The sequence below is a fragment of the Plecotus auritus genome (genome assembly GCF_963455305.1).
Source record: "Plecotus auritus genome assembly, chromosome: 8".
NCBI classification, from domain to species: Eukaryota; Metazoa; Chordata; class Mammalia; order Chiroptera; family Vespertilionidae; genus Plecotus; species Plecotus auritus.
The window spans coordinates 130704189-130726390 of NC_137782.1; the positions used below are offsets into that span (position 1 = coordinate 130704189).

The 22202-nt window shown below is 47.5% G+C and overlaps 1 protein-coding gene across 7 annotated transcripts in view; it reads right to left on the reverse strand.

Annotated features, from left to right (window-relative positions):
- Positions 1-22202, reverse strand: part of DYSF (dysferlin) — a 208304-nt gene that overhangs the window by 111598 nt on the left and 74504 nt on the right. For 5 of the 7 annotated variants that reach the window (XR_013961376.1, XM_080683295.1, XM_080683292.1 and 2 more), the window contains exons 14-17: positions 13594-13662; positions 13421-13464; positions 9224-9306; positions 1131-1172 (exon numbers count right to left, since the gene is read on the reverse strand). Coding sequence is in view for 6 of the 7 variants with exons in the window: in XM_080683295.1 (XP_080539421.1) it covers positions 1131-1172; positions 9224-9306; positions 13421-13464; positions 13594-13662 (238 nt within the window). In the remaining variant the exon portion in view is untranslated. The remainder of the gene's footprint in view (positions 1-1130; positions 1173-9223; positions 9307-13420; positions 13465-13593; positions 13663-22202) is intronic. The other 2 variants (XM_080683296.1, XM_080683294.1) reach the window with 1 other exon arrangement.

Here is a 22202-nt window from a genome sequence, read left to right on the forward strand (position 1 = left end):
ATATGAGAGTGGGGCGGCACAAAGGAAGCCCCAGAACCTCATGAGTAGAGAAGCCATCTCCCAGGGCACCACGGAGCGGGCCCAGGCAGATATCCTCCCACAAGCAACCCCTGGGCACACATCTCTCCACCACTGAAACAGACCCTAATAGCCCTGACTGGTGCTGGCAACCCCCCCCCCCCTCCCCTCACTATGCACAGAACAGCCTTCCGGTGGCACAGGCTGGAGGAGCGTTAGAAGAACCACACTAACATCAGGGAAAAGCTCGTCTCAACATCCTTTTTAGGGGCCCTCTTTTGTTCATGTCATCATTTTCCAGCTGGCAGCCATTTCCCAGGATGGGACTTCACTGGCTGTACTCTGGGAATATTGGGGGTGGAGGCTGGGGTGGGGGAGGGGAGACAGAACTATCTGGGATGCTCCAGTCCATACAGGAGTAAGGTGGCACAAAACCAATGGCCTCAGCCACGAAGGGCTTGAGCCAGACCTGAGCTGTGATCCCCGAATCCCAGCCAGTGGTGAGACGCTGGTGGGGGGACGGGGGGCGGGAGGGCAGGGACGGAGCCTGAGAAATAAGAAATTCCTGACCAGAAGGCAGGAACAGCATACCTCCCCCAGAGCCAGGGGCCACCCTGTGTCCATCTCCACTCTCCCTCCAGTCGGCACAGACGGGGCTCCGGCACTGGGACAGGGGTGGGAAGCCCAGGCCGATGGAACACGAGCATTGCTGATTATTTGTAACAATCGTCTCAATTATGAGCTACCTTTCAAATTTCAACTTTAAGAGTTTTCAACTCACCCTGTCCTCCTACTCGTCCCCAAGATGTCCCCTTCCCCGCCAAGGACACCCATGCAGGCCCCACCCCCTCACTGCTGAGAGAGTGGGTTCATTTGAGCATCAGATGGAGCCCAGCAGATTTAGGAAGGGGGTTGGGGAGTTGGAGGTAATTGCCTTTAAAGCAATTTATATACTCAATCAAAATTGAGAGGTACAGTCAAAGGTAAACTAGGGGACCATGGTGGAGAACCTCAGACCCACTTCAGGCAAATCAAAACTTCCCGGCAAGCAGCACCCTCTTCCCTCCAGCGGAAACCCCAGGCCCACCCCTCATCTTCCCCACAGCACGTACTGTCCGAGGCTGGAGGAGGCTTGACCACACCTGCAGGCTCCTCTGAAGCGTAAAGAAATGGAAAAGGGGTTAGGATGGGCATGGCTCGGAGGAAGTCTGGTTACGTGAATGGGAATGTGGATGGAGAGCTGGCAGACAGACAGATGGAAAGACAGCTCCCGTGTGGGAAACAGATGTGGCCCAGCCCTGCTGTGAATTTATCACCAACTCAAGGAGCCCCCCCCCCCCACCGCAGCCAAACACAGCCCCCAGCACCCTGGTGAGCCCGCAGGTCCCTCCCCACTGGTGTCTGCCTGCACGTCTGTGTGCTCTGTTTGCCAATTGAAAATTGGACCCAAAACTTGACTCAATACATTCAAGAAATAACACAGAAGAAAATGTGCTTTTCCATATTATAGCCAGAAAAGTGAGGGAAACAAAGTACAGACACAAAGAAAGGGTGGGGGAAGCACGAAAGGTCCAGAGCTAGGCAGCCAGGCACACCCAGTGCTCCACCCAACAGGCAGGTTGACACTGGGGACCCAGCTCCCCGAGATGTGGTAATTCAAGGCACAACATCTCCATCTAGTGGCCATTTCTAGTATTGCCACTGAGGGCACCGTGTTGCATTTTTACAACAGCAGACACTGGGATCTGGCTCCTGGCACCTGCCTCTGCAAGTGAAACACAGTGACAGACACTGTCCATTAGCTGAAGGTTCTCCACACTTGGGCATGTCCCTCAATGCTGGCCAGTGGTGTCTAGAAATGAAAGAAGCAAGGAAGGAGATGTTCTGGCAAACTTCCAGGTTCTTGGAATCCATCCCTCACTTCTAGGCAATTACAAGATGCCCCCAAAAGAGTGAGCGCCCCTCAGTCACCTTCCACAGTCCTCTCTGATTTTTGCCCTTTCCCATACTCCTCCTCCAATCAGCTAAGTGTAACTTAGTTTGGGGTCATGACCAAGCCTGGGGATGTGGATGGTGAAATCCTGTTTATTCTCATTCATTGGTCACCCTTACCTATTGATCTCCTTAAGAAAAATAATAGCCTATGACTATTTTCCCATGGCGCCATGACTGCAGGTAAGAGCCAAGCGTTCAGCAAAACATTGTGAAAGGAGAAGGAGCAGAGACACAGAGAGAGGGTGTGTGGAGAAGAGGGGAGTTTGGAAGTGTGGATCCAAGGACAGAGCTGACCACTGAGCACAGAAGGCAGCCAGGAGGGCGAGGCCGAGCTCCAGGGGGTGTGGGACCCAGCCCCTCAGCTCTCCCAGCCAGGCCTCAGCTAGGAACGCCGCCTGGCAGAAGTCAGCTGCAGAAGCCACCGTTCATGGCCATGTTCATATCCACAGGCACAGGTTCTCGTCCGTGGGGGAGCTTTCAGCAACAGCGAGAGGACCCACATGGACCCGGCTGGAGCCCCGAGGAGAGCAGTGGCCAGGCGCCCCCCGGGGCAAATAGATTCCATTTTAAGCTCCTTCCAAATGATCACAAACAGGCCCAGCCAGTTATCTCAAGCTAATAAGGCCAAGGTCATACCTCCAACCTCCATGTGCTCGGTGCAGAGACAAACTTGCCTTCCCACCCACAGACTGACTCTGGATCCTGGCTGCCCAGCCCAGACACAACTGTCCCCTAAACCCACCAGCCAGTGGCTAGGAGGACCAAGGGGGTGGCTGCAGAGTAGCCTGTTTCCCAACGGTACCTTTCATCAGTTCCTCCATCCATTCGTTTGTTTGTTCAGCAGACCAGCCCAGGCACAGCGCTGGGCACTAGTAAGACATAGCCCTGCTGACAACCTGGGCCAAGGATTCTTAACTTGGGGGCAGGGTGCGAGGGCTCCGGGTGTTGAGGACCACCCCAGGGCCTCTCCCCTGTGTCTGCAGACAGCTCATAAAGTCAAGGGCAGAGTGACCAGTGAAGGCACCCAAGACAATGCGTCTATTTAGTCCTCATTACCCTTCTGCCAAAACACCAAGTGTTTCGGCGTGTTTTCCCTCAGACCAAGGAAGCCCCAAAACACAGATGAATACTCCCAGTTTTGTGGCCTGAGCAGCCAAGCCCAACTCTCTCACCTGGGGAAGCTAAGGAGGGCCAGAGCAGGCCCTCCCAGCCCAACGAGCCATCACAGCTCCCGGACCGTCCCCGGGGGCACCCGTGGCTGCTGGAGACGCTGAGGCCGGTACCTGCGGCCAGCCCTGCCCCTCGGCACACCCCACACACCCACGGTTTGGCTGCCTGACACCAGCCTGCGCCAGGCAGGAGCAGACACCGAGAACTGCTGGGAGATCATTATCATCTATGTTCCAAAGACAAAAAGAGAGGAACTGTGGATTTCTTCACTGTGGAAAAACCGTAGGATACAAGTGCTAGTTACGTAGCGTGGGTTTTCATATGTATAACGTTATAAGAGAATCTCTGTAGGTTTCGTGGGTCTCGTGCATCCATTCCCTTTTAAAAGAACTGCAGCTGCCCTGACCGGTTTGGCTCAGTGGATAGAGCGTCAGCCTGCGGACTGAAGGGTCCCAGGTTCGATTCCGGTCAAGGGCATGTACCTTGGTTGCAGGCACATCCCCAGTAGGGGGTGTGCAGGAGGCAGCTGATTGATGTTTCTCTCTCATCGATGTTTCTAACTCTCTATCCTTCTCCTTTCCTCTCTGTAAAAAATCAATTAAAAAAAAAGAACTGCAGCTTCTGGGGAAAGCACTCTTTTTCAGAAAACAACATTTTTACTAAGTGCTTTGGCGCGCAGGGTCCAAGGAACATTTCAGTGTGCCAGGCAAACTTGTGGGCAGAGGGCTTAAGAGGCTACTGTTAGGTCCTGTCCTCACTGGAAATAAACACGAAAACAAAAACTCCTGGTTGGACCAAATAATCTGGCGAACCATGAGGCAGGGAATACAGAGAAAGAGCCCATTTTTACCGCTCAGTTTAGTTTGGGTTTTGAGAGCAGTGGCAAAATAAAGTACGGTGCATTGTCGTGCTGTAAGCCCCCCACGGTGAAGGAAAACACAAAGAGCTGAACGGAAAGGTGCGGTGGCATCTTCTGAGGTGGCCTCAGGACAAGTGGGAGGAGGTTGGCAGGGAGCGAGGCAAGTGCGAGACTCCAGGGCCTGGGCCAGGGCCATCTCTGCGGCAGCGACACCAGAGCAGCCGTGCAGAAGGGCTGTGGTGTGAGCAGCACGTTTAACTCCTTGACTGTTACAGAGATCGAGCTGTTTAACAGCTCATGTGAAACTGGTGAGCTGCTTGCGGGAAGATTCTCATTTAGTTCCAAAACAATCTGTGGGAGCCCGTGGTCAGCCTTTAAACGCCTCCCTGAACCACACAGGGTTGCCCACGGCCTGAGCGCCATCTAGTGGCCACATCAGCACCTTTCTCAGGTTTCCACTAAAATATTCATCATAACCCTGAAAAAAGATCAAGGCCATCATCACCTCCAGAAGGAAGCCTGAGGAAAGCCAGGGACCTAAACTCCCCTTAGGCGGCTGATGGCAGGCATCGCCGTAACCTCATGAAACAGCAACTGTCGGGAGAGTCGGGAGGTTACTTTGTGCCTCTCCCGGGGTCTGTCCCTGGATTCAGAGACAGGGAAGTGCCAGAAAGCAAACTTGGAGACATTTCTTCCATAGCAGGAGCTTCGGTCTGCGACAGGGGCCAGAGCACCCTCTCTCCCACCCCACCCACCCTCCTCCCCCTCAAATCTTTGTACAGCCAAGACAGCCACTCCAGAAATGATCTGAACAGCATTAGAGAAGGGGGCCACATCCCGGGGCAGCAGCTCCCACAGTTAGGAGGGTGAGGGGCTGGGGCAGGAGGAAGCAGTGCCTTCTGGGAGGCAGTTTTTGTGTGTTTCACTCATTACACGTATCAGCAATCACAATGTTGAAGCTGAGTGAGGAAACCTGGGAATTCATTGTACAATCCTTTCCTTTTGTGTGTGCTTGAATTTTCTATAATTAGAAGTTCTTTTTTTAATGTTTCAGAGAACCTCGAGGGATTGGTCAACTTCCAGGGCACTAGGTGGAGTCTTCTAGAAACGGGGCTCATTCACCTGTCCTCCAGGTAAGGATCTTACCAGATGGATGGACAGGCCTCATAGAAAGACACCAACACTCTTGTTAGCGTGAGTAACTAAGTGGGGGAGGAACAACAGTGCCAATCAGGCGAGGGAAATGGCATCTGTGAGATTCAGGAGCGCGTTCCCCTGAAGATCTCAGGAAATAATTTTGAACCCTCAGTCGAGTGCAAGAAGACAGAGCTTTCATAGAACAAAGCAAAACTTCTGGGACAGAGCAGACAAAGAGGGAAAGGAAAAAATATTAAAAGGAATGACAAGAAAAGAAGGTATGACAAGAAACAAAAATGTAATTGCCAATTTTAAACCAAATGAGATACTAGTACAGTACAAAGCAGAATTAATACAGGGAGGAAATCAGTGATGTAGAAAGCCAATGCTGATGATACTAAACCTTACTTTAGGGTTTCTTGTGTACCAGACACTCTAAGAACTTTACATTTAAAGTCTCACTGGATCCTTACAACGACCTCCTGCGCCTGAGGTTGGTAAGAGGAGACTGGAGCAGCTCACGCAGCTACAAAAAGCAGAGCTGAACCTAAGCTGCTGGCTCCAGAACCCCAGCTCTGTCCCCGCCCACCCTGCCTTCAGCCATCCAGGCTGTAATGGTAGAATAAAAGAAATTATTGCTCAACTCAGATTTAAGAATTCACCATGTCCAGGCAAAGTTCAATAAAAGGAGTGCTGCATCTAGACAGATGAAAGTGATGTTTTAAACTGCAATAAAAACGATACATGCCTACAAGCAGCATCTAGTTAGAGAAAACAGACTACCTACAAAGGAATCAAATCAGACTGCTCTCTGAAAACACCCCAAAATAAATTAAATATTTAGATATAAAAAATAGAGTTAAGTATAACTTTGCGGTTTGCTGAAGGCCAAAAGCATGACATATGGGATCAGAAACCGTATTTACATTATTTAAGTTAGAAATACTGAAAATAAACTCAAGAAGTTAACTAGAAAGCTGAAATAAGAAACAACAAAATACGTATAGAGCTAAAGAAAAGAGTAAGAAGATAGAGAATTAAAAACTAGAAAAAAAATTATCAGAATTGATAAATAATTCAAAAAAACTGATTTTTGAAATGTCCAGTAAAGTAGGGGGTAAGAATTTTCTAATAAGGCTAATCATGAAAAAAAAAGAAAGAAAACTCAAACACATATCATTAGAAATACAAAAGCAGGAAACACCACAGATAGAGAATTGTTTAAATTATTGATCTGTACAACACTGTGTAAATAAATTAGAAGACCTCAATGTAATAATGCTTTTCTAGGAAAATATAAGTCATCAAAACTGACTATAGTAAAAGTAACAAACTGAAAATAACAATGATCACAAGAGAAACGGAAAAGTTTTTAAAGAGCTAATGTTATACTCACTCAAAAAGGGCACCCAGCCCATATGGTTTTATGGGTGAATTATTTCAAGCCCTCAAAAGACTATATTCTCATGTTATATAAACTGTTCCAGATGTTAGAAAAGACTTAAATTTGTCCCATTAATTTTGCAGAGCTAAAATAGAAACCAAAACCTAAGAAATAATAAGCACATGTACCCATTAAAGATAATAGAAAATCAAGAAACAAGCCCGAGGATTAGTACAGCTATCATGGAAAACAGTATGGAGTTTTCTCAAAAAATTAAACATGGAACTGCCATTTGATCCAGTGGTCCTACTTCTAGGAAGATATCCTAAGAAACCGGAAACACCAATCAGAAAGAATGTATGAACCCCTATGTTCATAGCAGTACAATTTACAATAGCTAAGATCTAGAAACAGTCCATCAGTAGATGAGTGGATAAAAAAGCTATGGTACATCTACATACACCATGGAATACTATGCAGCAGTAACAAAGAAGGATCTCTTATCCTTTGAGACAGCATGGAGGGACCTGGAGAGTATTATGCTAAGCAAAGTAAGCCAGTCAGAGAAAGACAAGTGTCACACGATCTCACTCACATGTGAAGTCTAATGAACAAAATAAACTGTTGAACAAAATAGGTCTAGAGACAAAATAGATCATAGAAGCATGGAACAGACTGCAGAATCTCAGAGGGAAGGCGGAGGTAGGTGGGTGGGTGGGTGGGTGGGTGGGTGGGTGGAAAGAGATCAACCAAAAACTTGTATGCACATATGCATAACCCATGGACACGGACAACAGGGTGGTAGCAGGGGGCAGGGGCAGGCTCGAAGTGGTCAATGAGGGAAAAGGGGGATATATGTAATACTTTCAACAATATGTCTTAAAAGAAAACAAGCCCAAGAACACATCTAGTAATTTAGTAAGGGATACCGGTGGTATTTCCAAATGTAGGGAAAAGACTATTCAATATACAGTATAGTGTTAGTATCACCAAAGGATGATTTTGGAAAAAATAACGTTAGCTCCTTGCCTTATACACTAAGGAAAAATATAACAGATTTGGTACATAAAATTTTTAAATTTCTGTTCATCAAAAACTATTAAATGGTAAAATAAAGCTGACAAAAATTAATCCGCATAAATGATGGGAGAAAGTTAACATCCATACACATACAGAACTCTTATAAAACAATGAGAAAAAGACAAACATACCACCAGAAATTTGGACAAGAACATGAACATACAATTTATAACAGAATGTAATAGAATAAAGCATATAAATATATTTAATTATTAAAATATTTTTAAATTTGCCCCGACCGGTATGGCTCAGTGGTTGAGTGTCGACCTATGAACCAGGAGGTCATGGTTCAATTCTCCTGGTTGCAGGCTCAAGCTCCAGTGTGGGGCATGCAGGAGGCAGCCAAGCAATGATTCTCTGTCATCATTGATGTTTCTATCTCTCTCTCCCTCTCCCTTCCTCTCTGAAATCAATAAAAATATAAATATAAAATATAAATAAAATATTTTTAAATTTGCATTGGTCAACTTTATCAGTTTTCAATGAAATGAAAACCAAGGCAACAATGAAATTCACCCATCAAATTAACAAAGTTCTGTTTTAATTTCATTATTTTGCTCTGTGTTGATGAAGGTGCAGCAAAAAAATAAAATAAATAAATAAATAAATAAATAAATAAAACTTCTGCAAGTGATTAGAATGTAAATCAGTCCAATCTTTTTGAAAGGCAATTTTGATATATACCAAAAGCTTTAGAATGTTCAAATCCTTTGACACAGCAATTCCACTGCTAGGCATTCCTCCAAAAGGAAAATTGTGAATTGAATAAAGAGTCAGCTACAAAAATATTCAATATAAAGTCAGTTGTTTATATGTGGAAAAATTAGAAAATAACTAAACAATTCAACATTAGCTAGTTAACATGGATTTTGGTACATTCATATGTGGAACATGTGTATCCATTTAGAATTATATTGTAGAAGCATATTTAATAACAAGAATAAACATCTATGCTGTATTGCCAAGTGATAGAAAGCAATGTTCGAAGCAATTGAAAATTTTTTCAAAACAATGTTTTTCATGTATATAGGTACATACACATGCATGTACGTATATATATATACATGTACATGCATGTAGGTGTAAATACATACATATAGAAATGTCCCAGAAAACGAAGTTAGTTCCTGTCTGGATAGAGGGTAAGCTGGATACAAGGTAGGCTTATGGGTAATTTCATGGCTAAATGTTTTAATCTTCTTTCAGATCGTTTCTTTAACATTTTACAAAATGACCATGGACTACTTTTTAACAGACCAATGAAACTTATTTCAAAAGAGACGCTGCGAGAGCACAGTCGGCCAATACCGAACCCCTGGGTGGTGTGGTGCCGCCCCCATGTTATCTGCAGGAGTGAACTGTCCTCTCTATCCCATCGGAGGTGCATCCCACCCTCTGCGGGTGGAGAATCCTAAGTGTCCATAAGCCCATCTCTCGTTGGTCAGAGCTTGGGAAATGGGCAGCAAAGACTTATCATCTTCCCTTTTCTGCAAACTCTCAAAACTAGAGGTGTAAGATGGGCAGGGGTGGAACGAGGGAGAGCACTGGGTACTAGAGGGCAGAACAGAGCGGGGGCTTACCTTCTATTTCTCCTCCAGGGGCAGAGATCTTCGACATACTCAGGTAGGTGGTGGCCACGATGTCATTGTGGGTAAGGCGGTCCCTAGAACAGGGGACAGAGGGGGCCTGAACGGGGGGAGATTGAAGACACAGCCCACCCAGCAGGAAATGGCTTTGGTTGTCCACATTAAGGGTCCCAGTCTTCACACTGGATATTTCACTGAAGGCTGGTAATACCAGGGAAGAAGAAACTGGGAATAAAGTGTTGCTCAAGCCTCCTCAGGTGGAAACTAGTCCGTTTCACAACCATCAGCACCATTATCAAGCCAACACTGGGCTGCCAGCCTGGATGTCCGTGGGGACACCTCAGGTGACAGGGAGGAGGCAGGAGGCAGGAGGCTGCTCAGGAGCCAGGCCCCAGACCCTGGGAGAGCCAGGCGCCAGGAGCTCAAGAAATATGCAGACCCAGGAGAAAACCAAGTAACCAGGAAGACACTACCTCCAAGACCACGGTCCTAAATTAGCCAACGCAAATGCACTATTCCTTTTGGTGCCTGGGGAGAGGGGAGATTTGAATATATTTTTATTGATTTCAGAGAGGAAAAGAGAGGGAGAGAGAGAGAAAGAAACATCAATGATGAGAGAGAATCATTGATCAGCTGCCTCCTGCACACTCTACACTGGGGATCGAGCCCACAGCCCGGGCATGTGTCCTGACTGGGAATCAAACTGTAACCTCCTAGTTCAGTGGTCGGCAAACCGCGGCTCGCGAGCCACATGCGGCTCTTTGGCCCCTTGAGTGTGGCTCTTCCACAAAATACCACGGCCTGGGCGAGTCTATTTTGAAGAAGTGGCGTTAGAAGAAGTTTAAGTTTAAAAAATTTGGCTCTCAAAAGAAATTTCAATCGTTGTACTGTTGATATTTGGCTCTGTTGACTAATGAGTTTGCCGACCACTGCCCTAGTTCCTATGTCGATGCTCAACCACGGAGCCACGCCGGCTGGGCCACTATTCCTTTTTGTACCTGACTTTCTATGTGACAACACACTTTTGACCTCCTTTATCCCTCAGGATCCTCACAACGGCCTTAAAACTGAGACTTAGAACCAGGAAGGTCCTTGTCCAAGGTCAGCCTGTGAGGAAGGGCAGAGCCGGAACCCAGCCCTGACGTCCTGTCTCCTGCTCAGTATGCCATGGGGGCCTGTCCTGCTTCCCAGGAGGGAGGCTTCTCTCCTCCCAACCAGCATAGGGGACTGTGGTACGAGTTCAAGGAGACGTACTGATGGGTGAACCCATTAGCCAACCATGTCCTGTGCAGACCCACACCTGCCCCCTTTGGTGAGAACATAGAGTAAAAGCTGGCATTTACTGAGCACCTACTGAAAGCCAAGCACTTGCTAAAGCCATCACGGGACCCAGCTCAGGTCCGCACAGCAGCCCTATAAGGTAGGAACTACAATCAGCTCCAACCTCAGATGAGAAAGCTGAGGTTTAGAAGATTAAGTAATTTGTCAAGATGGCAAAGCTGGTATTTGAGCGGGCTATGCCCGACATTTGATTATAGCAACCTGCTGCTTCCCCGTCAGGCTACACCAGGGTCTCTCAATCCAGTGATTTGGACCCCCAGGGGACACTTGGCAATGTCTGAGGCATTTTTGGTATCGGGGGGAAGGCTGTAGAGAGAGGCCCCGGTTGCTGCTAAACATCCCACAATGCATGATACAGTCTCCCACATAAAAGAGTTTTCTGGCCCAAATATCATCATGCTGAGGCTGAGAAACGCTGGGATGAGCAAGAGTTATCTCCTTCTGGAAGTTTCCAGGGTGCATTTCCCTGGGTTTGGTTTGTTTTTTCAATTTTTGTAGCCTGAGGCCCTCTCTCCCTGCTTCCCATCCTTTGGCCCTGGGCGCTTCAGGCGATGATACACAGTCCCACGTGACAGGCACCTGGGCCTGGTGACTTTTTCCTCTTTTAAATCTAAACCCCATCTGGGCTGCTCCCTTCCTTCCTCTTCATGTTTCCAGGGAGGTGATCAAGCTTGGTTTTAACTTTTTCCACCAGGGCGGCAGCTACACTAGGAAGAGTGGATTGTCAGCACTAATCTCTATCACTTCTCCCGGTGAACAATGCTGACATAACCTGGAAAGTTAAAATTCCCTTTTTACAATGGGGTTATTGACACCAGATCACTGACAGTCGGGGGCGCTTTTAAACTGCCTCCACAACCAGCCCAGCACTTGGAGGGGAACCTGTGGTCTTACCTGAACCTGCTGAGGAGGAAAAGCGAATGGGAAGAGAAGTTTTGTTTTTAAGGGGACAGGGGCGGGGTAATTTGGGGGGTTTTATAAAGAAATTCTTAAAGAATTGAATGGAAATTTAAGTTACAGAGAAAAGGCCACATGGACTAGATCATATTTCCAGGACTCAGGTAGGAACACAAGTTGATCTGCATTTTCTGGGAAGAAAGCACTGCTCTGGATAGGAACTTACAGCAGCAGAATGCTTTCTGGCCAGAAGTTGGGTTTTGGGGCTTGGGGTTGCTTTTGGAAAATACAGCAAGTCTGAAAATAGACTCACAATAAAAATGCCACTCCAACCCAAACCAGGGACGCAACCACCAGATTCCGTAATGTGTTTGGATTGTACAGTATGCCGATGCCTTCGACACAGCTCACAGGGACTCAGGCAAGGCCTGTCCCCACGCACACGGGACCACCGTCCCATGGACAGCCACACACACATGCATCCACACACACAGGCACATGCATTCACGTGCACAGCCGTGCACAGCCCATCGCCCCAGGCAACACAACACACACACATGCGCACACGCACTGCGAGCTAAGATGAAGAGATCATCTGTGGACATAAAGCATGTCTCCCCCCAAACCGCTTCCCCACGGAACATACCGGCGGTCAGGGCCCCAGAGGCCTCTCCCTCCCCGCCCTCCTGGCTGCTCCCTTCCTCTCCTCTAATTCTCACAAGCTGTTTGCTTTGGGCCTGGGGAACTGGCACGCATGGTAATGGCTCTGTGGCCTGGGGGTTTTCCCCAGTCTCTCATTATCCTCCTGCTGGGGGTGCCCTGGGCCTGAGACCAAAGGACAACACACTGGGAACCGCACAGCCAAGGCTTTTGGGGGCAGAGAAAGGACAACTCTTTCTGTTTGGAAAGGCTGGTGTGTGGAAGGTCCTGGAGATCAGGGTATGGACCCCTAAGGGCCCTCGGGTGTGGGAGAGACCCCCTCCTCATGGCAGGAGGCAGCACGGCCCCTGGTTAAGTGTGGCTTTGGGAGCAGCCTGGCCTCAGCTGCTCCCAGCTGTCACCTAAAGCAGATTACTCAATCTCTGCAAACCTTCCTCCTCACCTGTAAAGAAGGTGTCAAGCCCTAGCTGGTTCGGCTCAGTGGATAGAGCATCAGTCCATGGATTGAAGGGTCCCAGGTTCCATTCTGGGCCATGGCAGTACCCCAGTTGCAGGCCCAATCCCTGGCCCTGGTCAGGGCACATGTGTCTCTCTCACATTGATGTTTCTCTCTTTGTCCTTCCCCATCCCTTCCACTCTCTCTAAAACTGGGAAAAATACCCTCGGTTGAGGATTAACACACAAAAAAGGGAGTCAAGCTGAAGGTCAGGTGAGATTGTGCATGTAAAGTGTTTGCTGGGCACAGCCTGGCACATAGTAGGTGCTCAACAAGTGGTAGATGCTATTCCTTTTCCAACATGCCCGTGTGGCTACTGCCCTCAACTGTTGCAGGCCCCCCGAGGCACCCCCTGCTTGGACAACCCTGCCACTTCTCAGCATGGGGCCCGCCCACCCCAGTCTACCTGCCCAGGGGGCATCGCAGCCTATCCCCCCAGAAGCTCAGCTGTTTTAGCCTCCTTGCCTTTGCTTATGATCCCCTCTTTACTGAAATGCCCTCATCAAAACCCCACCTCCTCCAGGAAGTCTTCCTGTCCCCTCCTGACCTCAGGGATCTTAGGCTCCTAGAGTCCTCTCAGTCCTACCTGGCTGCCCTCCTATCTGCCTCTGAGCAGGGCTACGAGTAAGCTTCCCAAGAACGGCCCACACCCTCTCCTCCTCTGCTTCCCCCAGAGGAGACTGAGTCACCCAAAACACACATCCCACTGCATGCAGATTGAACTGAAGGACCCAGTGACCCCTGAGGACAGCCACTCTGAGGACAGCTCCTTCTAAGGACTGCGGCACAGAACTCACCAGTCCATGATACGAATCCTCATTTTCTCACACATGGAGGGAAACTACAGAGAGAAGAGATACATGTTGGTGTGGAGTCCTTTTGAAGAACCAGGAGTCTGGGACGTGGGTGGGATGCTGGGGAGGCCAGGAGCCTGGGGCCTCCGGGTGGGCCCACGAGGGCCGTGGCTCACCATGGCAGGCACCGTGATGCTCTGGTTCCACTGAGGGTTGGCCGTCTTCTCCAGGATTTTGCTGCAGAGCTGGAAGACACAGAGGTGGATGGAGCTCCAAGGGGACTCTGGACTCCCTTGGGGAGCACCAGCCCAGCCAGCAGCCGTTCTCTGTCATACTGGGCAGAAGGCCCTGTGTAGTAGGCTCAGACACAGGGAATCTTTGCAGAGACAAAGCTCCATGGTAGGTCAAACCCAGGTCTGGGGAATAGATTGCCTGAATGCCACAACCTTCACTCTCAGTTCGTATTTCTGGCTGGAATTCCCCCTCTCCTACCTCCCATTATGGTCATAACCCTGAATGTGGGGCCCCTGAGACCAGCCTGGCTTTCCCAAGGGCCCATCACCTGCCCCTTTGGAAGACTGTGAGCCCTAGGAGTTTAGAGTTGGGGGGAGGAGAAGGGGATAAGAGAGTTGAAGGGCCAGGCCAGGGCCACGCGCCAGCATCTGAGAGTGAGAAGAAAATTAAGTGAATATACACACCCCATAAGCCACAGTCTGCCTCAGATTAAGCCCCGCTCTTAAGACCTGGCTTTCCACAAACAAGAAACCTAGTGGAGTGGAAATCAGATCCAAGCATTAGCTCCAGTGCTCTGCTCTGCTCTGCTCTGCCCTTGGGTTCCCTGAGGCAGCACCAGGCCCCTCAGCCAGCTCAGGGCATCCTGTGTCCACATGGGGACGACAGGTCAAGGCTTGATTTCAGAGCTATAGATCCTGGTAGGTTTGCATGTTCTAACAGTAATAGTTTGCATGTTCATAGTAAAATGCTTTTTCAGAGCATTTACCATGGGCCCTGCAGTGCGTGAGCATTTTACATGCATTATCGCATTTAGCTGACCTAGATCCGGGGTTTCGGTCCCTTCATGCGACGATGGTGCAACCAAGACTACCTCTGTCCTTGGTCCACCCAGTGCCAGCCCCTGTCCCCACCCTCCTCACCTCCCAGTGAGAAGAGCCCAGGCTGAGGCTGGGCAGGGATGGGCACCAGGATATGGCCCTTTGTGATCAAAAGGAAAGAAGAGAGCCCTACCATCTGGCAAAACAATAGGCAGCATGGGACACAGTTCTCAGGAATGGGTTCGCACAGGGTTGTAAAGCACACAAAAAATGCTCAACCTCCCTTGTAATGCAAGACGCACAAATAAAAGTAATGAAATACCATTTCTCATCCATCGGATTTGTTTTGTAAAAATCTCTAAAGCCTGGCAGTCTTTTATTGGCAGGGCTTTGAGGGAAGCTCGACCCCTACAGAGGGCAATTGGCTACCATCAAAATCACAAATGCAGCCCTAGCTGGTTTGGCTCAGTGGATAGAGCGTCGGCATGCGGACTGAAAGGTCCCAGGTTCGATTCCCGTCAAGGGCATGTACCTTGGTTGCGGGCACATCCCCAGTAGGGGGCGTGCAGGAGGCAGCCGATCGATGTTTCTTTCTCATCGATGTTTCTAACTCTCTCTCCCTCTCTCTTCCTCTTTGTAAAAAAATCAATAAAATATATTAAAAAAAAAAATCACAAATGCAAACACCCTTCGACCTACCCGTTCTACTGCTAGACATTTATCCTAGAGCAGTGGTCGGCAAACTCATTAGTCAACAGAGCCAAATATCAACAGTACAACGATTGAAATTTCTTTTGAGAGCCAAATTTTTTAAACTTAAACTTCTTCTAACGCCACTTCTTCAAAATAGACTGGCCCAGGCCGTGGTATTTTGTGGAAGAGCCACACTCAAGGGGCCAAAGAGCCGCATGTGGCTCGCGAGCCGCAGTTTGCCAACCACGGTCCTAGAGAAACAGCCGCACATGTGCAGAATGGCATCCGTATGAGGTTATTTACAGCCATGTGGCTTCTACTGGCGAGCATGTGAAATAACGCATGTTAAAGGTCCAGCTGAGTAAATGATGGCCCATCCCACGATGGAGTACCGTGCCGCGCTAAAGGAATGAGGGCTGCTCTGTGTTACCAAACAACCTCCAAGTTATCCTATTAGTTGAAAAGCTAAATACTGGGGATGTCACATGTAACACAGAGCATCACATGCGACATCCCCACATGTAATAGTTAACACTGCTGAATGGGACATTTGAAAGCTGTTAGGTGAGTAGATCATAAGGATTCTCATCCCAAGGAAAAAAGCATTGTTTTCTTTAGCAGGTCTCTATATGAGATGATGGATGTCAACTAAACTTATGATCATCATTTCACAATGTAAATCACGTCATTATGCTGTATGCCTCAAATTTATACAGTTCTGTGGTTATATCTCAATAAAACTGGGGGGGATTAAAAAGCAAGGGGCAGGACAGTATAATGTGCAAACGTTTGAATAAAAGGGGTAAAAGCTAAGTATTTATGGTCAGATGTGCTTGCATTTGCAGAACAAAGCCAGGATGATGGGAGGAAGCTAACTGCAGTGCTTTCACCTGCAAGGGAGGGAAGAAATGCCGGACTGTCGGGTGAGGACCGAGCGAGAAGGAGAGCTCTCATGATGGATGGTAGAGACAGATGAGAGAGAGAGAGAGAGAGAGAGAGAGAGAGAGAGAGAGAGAGAGAGAGAGAGAGAGGATAGGTAAATAGATAGGATGGATGGATGGATGGATAGATAGATAGATAGATAGATAGATAGATAGATAGATAGATAGATGTAATAAATGTACTACCTAATTCAAAAATTAGATGAACAAAATTTTAAAAGGAAAAGAAAGGACTCTCTAACTGTTAGAGTCTAACCAGACACAGCTGAGAAACACTGCCAGCATGGTGCCTCACAGCTCCCTGGAGCAAGAAGGCCCAGGTTTGTCCCTACACTCCCAGGAGCAATGCAGGAAGTGACAGACCTCCACCACATCGAGGGAAGCACTTCCACTTGGCTGCCCTGGCCGCCAATGGGATAACAGCTGGTCCCACGGCCACACCCAGGCCAGCACTGCCTCTGGTCCTAAAGTCCCCAACATCCTTCCTGCACCCTTTCCACTCCCCACACACTCAGCCAAGGCAGCACCAAGCTTTTCCTCCTCCTTCGCTCCTCTAAGCCTTTAAAAAAAAACAACAAAAAACTCTTTTACTGGATGATGGAGTATAGTTAGTACAAACGTTCTGGGGGGCTACTTGGCCACCTTTATCAAATACTTAAAAATAAGCATGCCTTCTGACCCGGGTCTAGAAACTTCCCTATGGAAAAGCAATCAGAGTGTGGATGAAGATTCCAGTACACTGATTTATCACAGCATTGTTCATAAAAAAGGAAAATTACAGCAACAAAAATTATCCAAAAATCCTATCTAATAAAAGAGTAATATGCAAATTGACCATCACTCCAACACACAAGATGGCTGCCACAAGATGGCCAGCAGGGGAGGGCAGATGGGGGGAACCAGGCCTGCAGGGGAGGGCAGTTGGGGGGACCCAGGCCTGCAGGGGAGGGCAGTTGGGGGGGACCCAGGCCTGCAGGGGAGGGCAGTTAGGGGTGACCAGGCTGGCAGAGGAGAGAAGTTGGGGGTGACCGGGCCTGCAGGGAAGGGCAGTTGGAGGGAACCCAGGCCTGCAGGGGAGAGCAGTTGGGGGGGGGGGGGACCAGGCCTGCAGGGGAGAGCAGTTAAGGGTGACCAGGCCTGCAGGGAAGGGCAGTTAGGGGGGATCCAGGCCTGCAGGGGAGAGCAGTTGGGGGGAACCAGGCCTTCAGGGGAGGGCAGTTAGGGGTGACCCGGCTGGCAGGGGAGGGCAGTTAGGGGCAATCAGGCTGGCAGGGGAGCAGTTAGCATCAATCAGGCTGGCAGGGGAGTGGTTAGGGGGTGATCAGGCTGGCAGGCAGAAACCGTTAGGGGCAATCAGAAAGACAGGCAGGTGAGCAGTTGGGAGCCAGCAGTCCTGGATTGTGAGAGGAATGTCCGACTGCCCGTTTAGGCCCAATCCAGGATCGGGCCTAAACGGGCAGTCGGACATCCCTCGAGGGGTCCCAGATTGGAGAGGGTGCAGGCTGGGCTGAGGGACACACACCCCCGTGCACGAATTTCGTGCACTGGGCCTCTAGTAGGTTAATATTATGTTACATTCATTTAATGAAACAGTATGCAGTCACTAAGAAATTGTTTTCAAAGGCTATTTAGTAACCTAAGAAAATGGGAGATTAGAAAAGCAGTGTACCAGACTGCAGGGTACAGTTGGTTCTCACTATGGGTGGTAGTTACACGTTCTTTAGTTCACCAAGAACACAGAATTAGCAAGTGCTGACCCATTGCTCCAGGAGAAATTCGGGGTTAGGCTCCTGCCAGCTTCTGTCACAATGTTTTTGTCAACTAATCAATATATAACTTTGTGTTCCGTGTGTTTCTGTTTAAAGACACCTTATTTAATAAATCTTGTTGATTCCTTAACGTTGAATTCATGGTCAACAGCACAATCCCTCATGTTGGAATGAAGCATTTCTAACATAGATTTTTCTCCATAAGGCATGTCACAGCCTTCCTGCACTTAGGAACACGAAAGCAATTTAGCACAAGCCTGGGACTGTTTTAAACAGTGAAATCGCCAATAAAATGCGAAAAACGTCACACCAAGTAGACCGAGAAAGGGACACTTCTTTACAGGCTGAGAGCTGAAACAGGAAGGCAGAGCGTCGCATTGTTCCAACTCGGCTGGCAACGTGCAAGCTAGCCAGCCCCAATTCGTCACCACCCGGCACCCATGCGCAAATGGTCTCGAAATCGCCGTGAGTACTGGCTTTGCAGTTACAAATACATTTTAGCAAGAAGGCAAACTTGCAAATACAGAATCTGCAAATAATGAAAATCAACTGTAACTGGATCTAATTTTTTTCTGGGGATGAAGTGGGGTGACGCCAACAGGAGGAGTGAGAACTGCAGAGAGGAAAACATGGCACAAATGTTAACAGTAGTTGTCTCCAGGGTACCGTGGGGTACAGAAATACAGTTATTCTTTTGTTTCTTTTCCTTGGGTTTCTCTGATTATTTTCACTTTTTTTTTTTACGATTAATAGGTTTTATTAGGTTTTATTCTTGCATTTAGAAAAAAAAGGTTGTTTTAAAGTTTCCTGCTCTGCCCTCCAAGTATCTACACACATATACATCTCTCTCTCTATCTCTCCATCTCTATCTCTCTCTCTATCTCTATCTCTATCTCTCTATCTCTATCTCTATCTCTCATCTCTATCTCTATCTCTCTCTATCTCTCTCTCTATCTCTCTATCTCTCTATCTCTATCTCTATCTCTATCTCTCTCTATCTCTATCTCTCTATCTCTATCTCTATCTCTCTATCTCTATCTCTCTCTCTATCTCTATCTCTATCTCTCTCTCTCTATCTCCATCTCTCTATCTCTATCTCTCTCTATCTCTATCTCTATCTCTATCTCTATCTCTCTATCTCTATCTCTCATCTCTATCTCTATCTCTCTCTATCTCTATCTCTATCTCTCTATCTCTCTATCTCTATCTCTATCTCTCTATCTCTATCTCTATCTCTATCTCTATCTCTCTATCTCTATCTCTCTCTCTATCTCTATCTCCATCTCTCTATCTCTCTCTCTCTCTCTATCTCTATCTCTATCTCTATCTCTCTCTCTATCTCTCTCTATCTCTATCCCTCTCATACTCCCCTAGTAGCTCAGCCAAATCAGGTAAGTTTCACATCTTAGATAATAGTGCCATCAAGTGTCTATAAGAGGAAATGCAAAGAGTACCCGGCTGAGGTGGGTGGGTACACAGAGAGGACAAAACCCCAGGTCTGCTCAGATTAGGCTGTAATTAATGAGAAAAAATGACACACAAGCTGACTGAGAGAGAGAGACAGGCAGAATGAGACAGGCAGTGAAGGGAGCAGGGAGTGTGGGGGAGGCCACGACGAGGTGACTGTGGGGAGAGAGGAGCACAGAGGCCTGGGGGCTCCCAGGCTAAAGCTTTCAGGAGGGAAGGTCTCAAGCAGCAGCGCTGCAGATTGCTTGGTGTAAAGACAAAGATTTTTAAATGAAGCCCTCTGTAGCCTGAAAATTATTTTGGAAGGAAATAGAGAGATTTTCTTCAAACATCTTAATAACTGTAATTGAAAGTCTATTTGGCCTCATAAACTGAAGTAAATAACTTGTTTTTGCCTCCCTGATAAAGTTTATGTTAAAGTTATTTAAAGATTAATTGTAGAAATTTAATTAATGTCATTTATTGTCCATAATCTAGGACAAGTGAAGTTAAAAAATAAACCTTATTTAAAAAAAAAAAAAGAGGGAAGGTCTCAACTGGCTCCTCCATGATAAGCCCCTTCCTTGTAGAGGGAAAGTGGAGGGTGCAGCTTCTCACACCAGCCCAGCCACCAATCGACTTGACCTATATCAGGTCCCCTACCTCCAACACCACCCTCAGACATTTGCACCTGCCTAGAAAAAGAGCCCAGGGCCAGCCAAGGAGAGACCTAGGGAGATAAAGGTACTGACCGGGACCCAGGAGCAGCCAGGAGCCAAAGACAAGTTGGTCTTGGCTGTAACCATCATCAGAGCATCCTACCATCCCTGGGAATGTGGAATAAAACCATCTCGGGACTTTTCGATCCATCTAATTGGAAAAATTGGTCCCAGTCCTTACATGAAATATCCTGCAAGACTGTCCAGCAAGCCTTCCTGCTTCCTTCCTGCCTTCTTGCCCCAGTGCCCCTGAAGGCCGGAAGAGGGCATCAGAACCTGACCCCAAGCCAAACCCAAACTGCACTTGGGTAAGGATCCGCAGTGAGCATTTACCCCTGACTGTGAACGAGTTTACAGTCTGAGTTACCTCTCCCACGTACATTTGCATTGGGACCCTGTGTTAGACTAGAGGTGGAGGAGCCAGCTGGAAGGGGGTCCCAATGGCCAACTTCAGAATGGTTCCTACATCCCCACAATAATGAACACATAGAATTATGGAAATCTGCCATTTGCAATCCCAAGAACATGTTCAGGCAAAGAGGTCAGAGGTTGCAGGAAAACAGGATATCCACACAGCGCCAAGATATCACCCATAGATTACCTGCAAACTAAGAGGAACGTGTGCTTTGGCTAGGGAGAGATCTGGAAACACCACCGTAACTAAGTAATCAAACAATCATCACCGACCTTGGGACAAGCTGGCATTATTGATTCCTGGTGTGATGCAATCTGATGTATCGAACATCCCCTATGACACGTTCCTGCCAAATATTTCATCTGAATCTAATCTCCAGACCTAACTTCCAGTTTACAGGAAACACACGGGCCAAGGGAATAAGTCAAACAACACCAAAAGGAAACAATGAGATAAATCCAGAACATAACAAATGGCCTGGACTCTTCAAAATTTCAATGTCACTGGGTGGGGAGGTGTGAAAGATGCTTATAGGAGAGACTAAAGAGGTATAACCACCAAATGCAAAGCACGAATTCCATTTGGGGGTTAATCAGAGAAAATTTTTATATATACTGGTATCTAAGAATATTAAAAAATAATTATTAATTTCCTAGATGTGTGGCAGTAACACAGTCATAGTAGGGGATTTTAACACCCCATTGACATCAATGGATAGATCTTCCAGACAGAAAATCAACAAGGAAATGGTGGCATTAAGTGACACACTAAAAATTAGATGGATTTGGGAACGCAGATCGGTGCAGCCACTGTGAAAAGCAGTATGGAATTACCTCAAAAAATTAAAAATGGAACTGCCCTATGACCCAGCGATTCCACTTCTGGGAATTTATCTGAAGGAACCTGAAACACTGATTCAAAAGAATATATGCACCCCTCTGTTCATTGCAGCGTTGGGGTGGGGGGTGAGTATCTCTTTAGAGAGAAAGTAAATGGCACAAAATGTTAACAATTGTTTAATCTAAGTGGAGCCCATGTCAGTGGGCAAATGTTCACTAAAACATTTTTTCCAACTTTTCTTAAGATTTTAAAACATTAAAGAGAAAGAAAAACTAGAAATATATCCACTGAACATGAACTTTGCATAGTGCCCTATGGGTAATTTTATTTACTTTTTTCTGTATTTTTCAAAATTCTTTGATAAACATGTACATCAATAACAAAAGCAGGTAGTCTGAACATCAGTTAGATGGTGAAGGAAATATGCATATGCAGGGCCTTTCCCAGGTCTGAAATCACACCTGGACCTCAGCAATGAGCCCCACCCCACCCCAGGCTCCATCCCCGGACCTCAGGGGTCCCTTTGGTGGTGGGATGGACATGCAGACCCTGTGAATGAATCTAAGAAGAAATGACAGGAAAGGAAAATTGTAAAGTACTGTGAATGGGAACCCACACCACCTCCATCACCACCCTTGCCTTTTAGTGTTTATTATTAATGTTTAAACTTTCTCCAATTGTCCTAAATGCCTGGTTGCCTCTGGAGCAAACGGGGAGCCAGCTGCAGAGCCCCGCCCGCCATCCACCTTGCTCACTCAGCCCTCTCCTCTGCCCTGTTCCAATTTCCTATTAACACCCAGGTCACCCACCTCAACCTGCCCAGCCCTGGTAGAACTCTGAAAGGTTGGCAGGACCTGGGAAGATACTGACCCCACCCTGCGAACTCCCTAAAGTTGGCACAAAGCTTAGC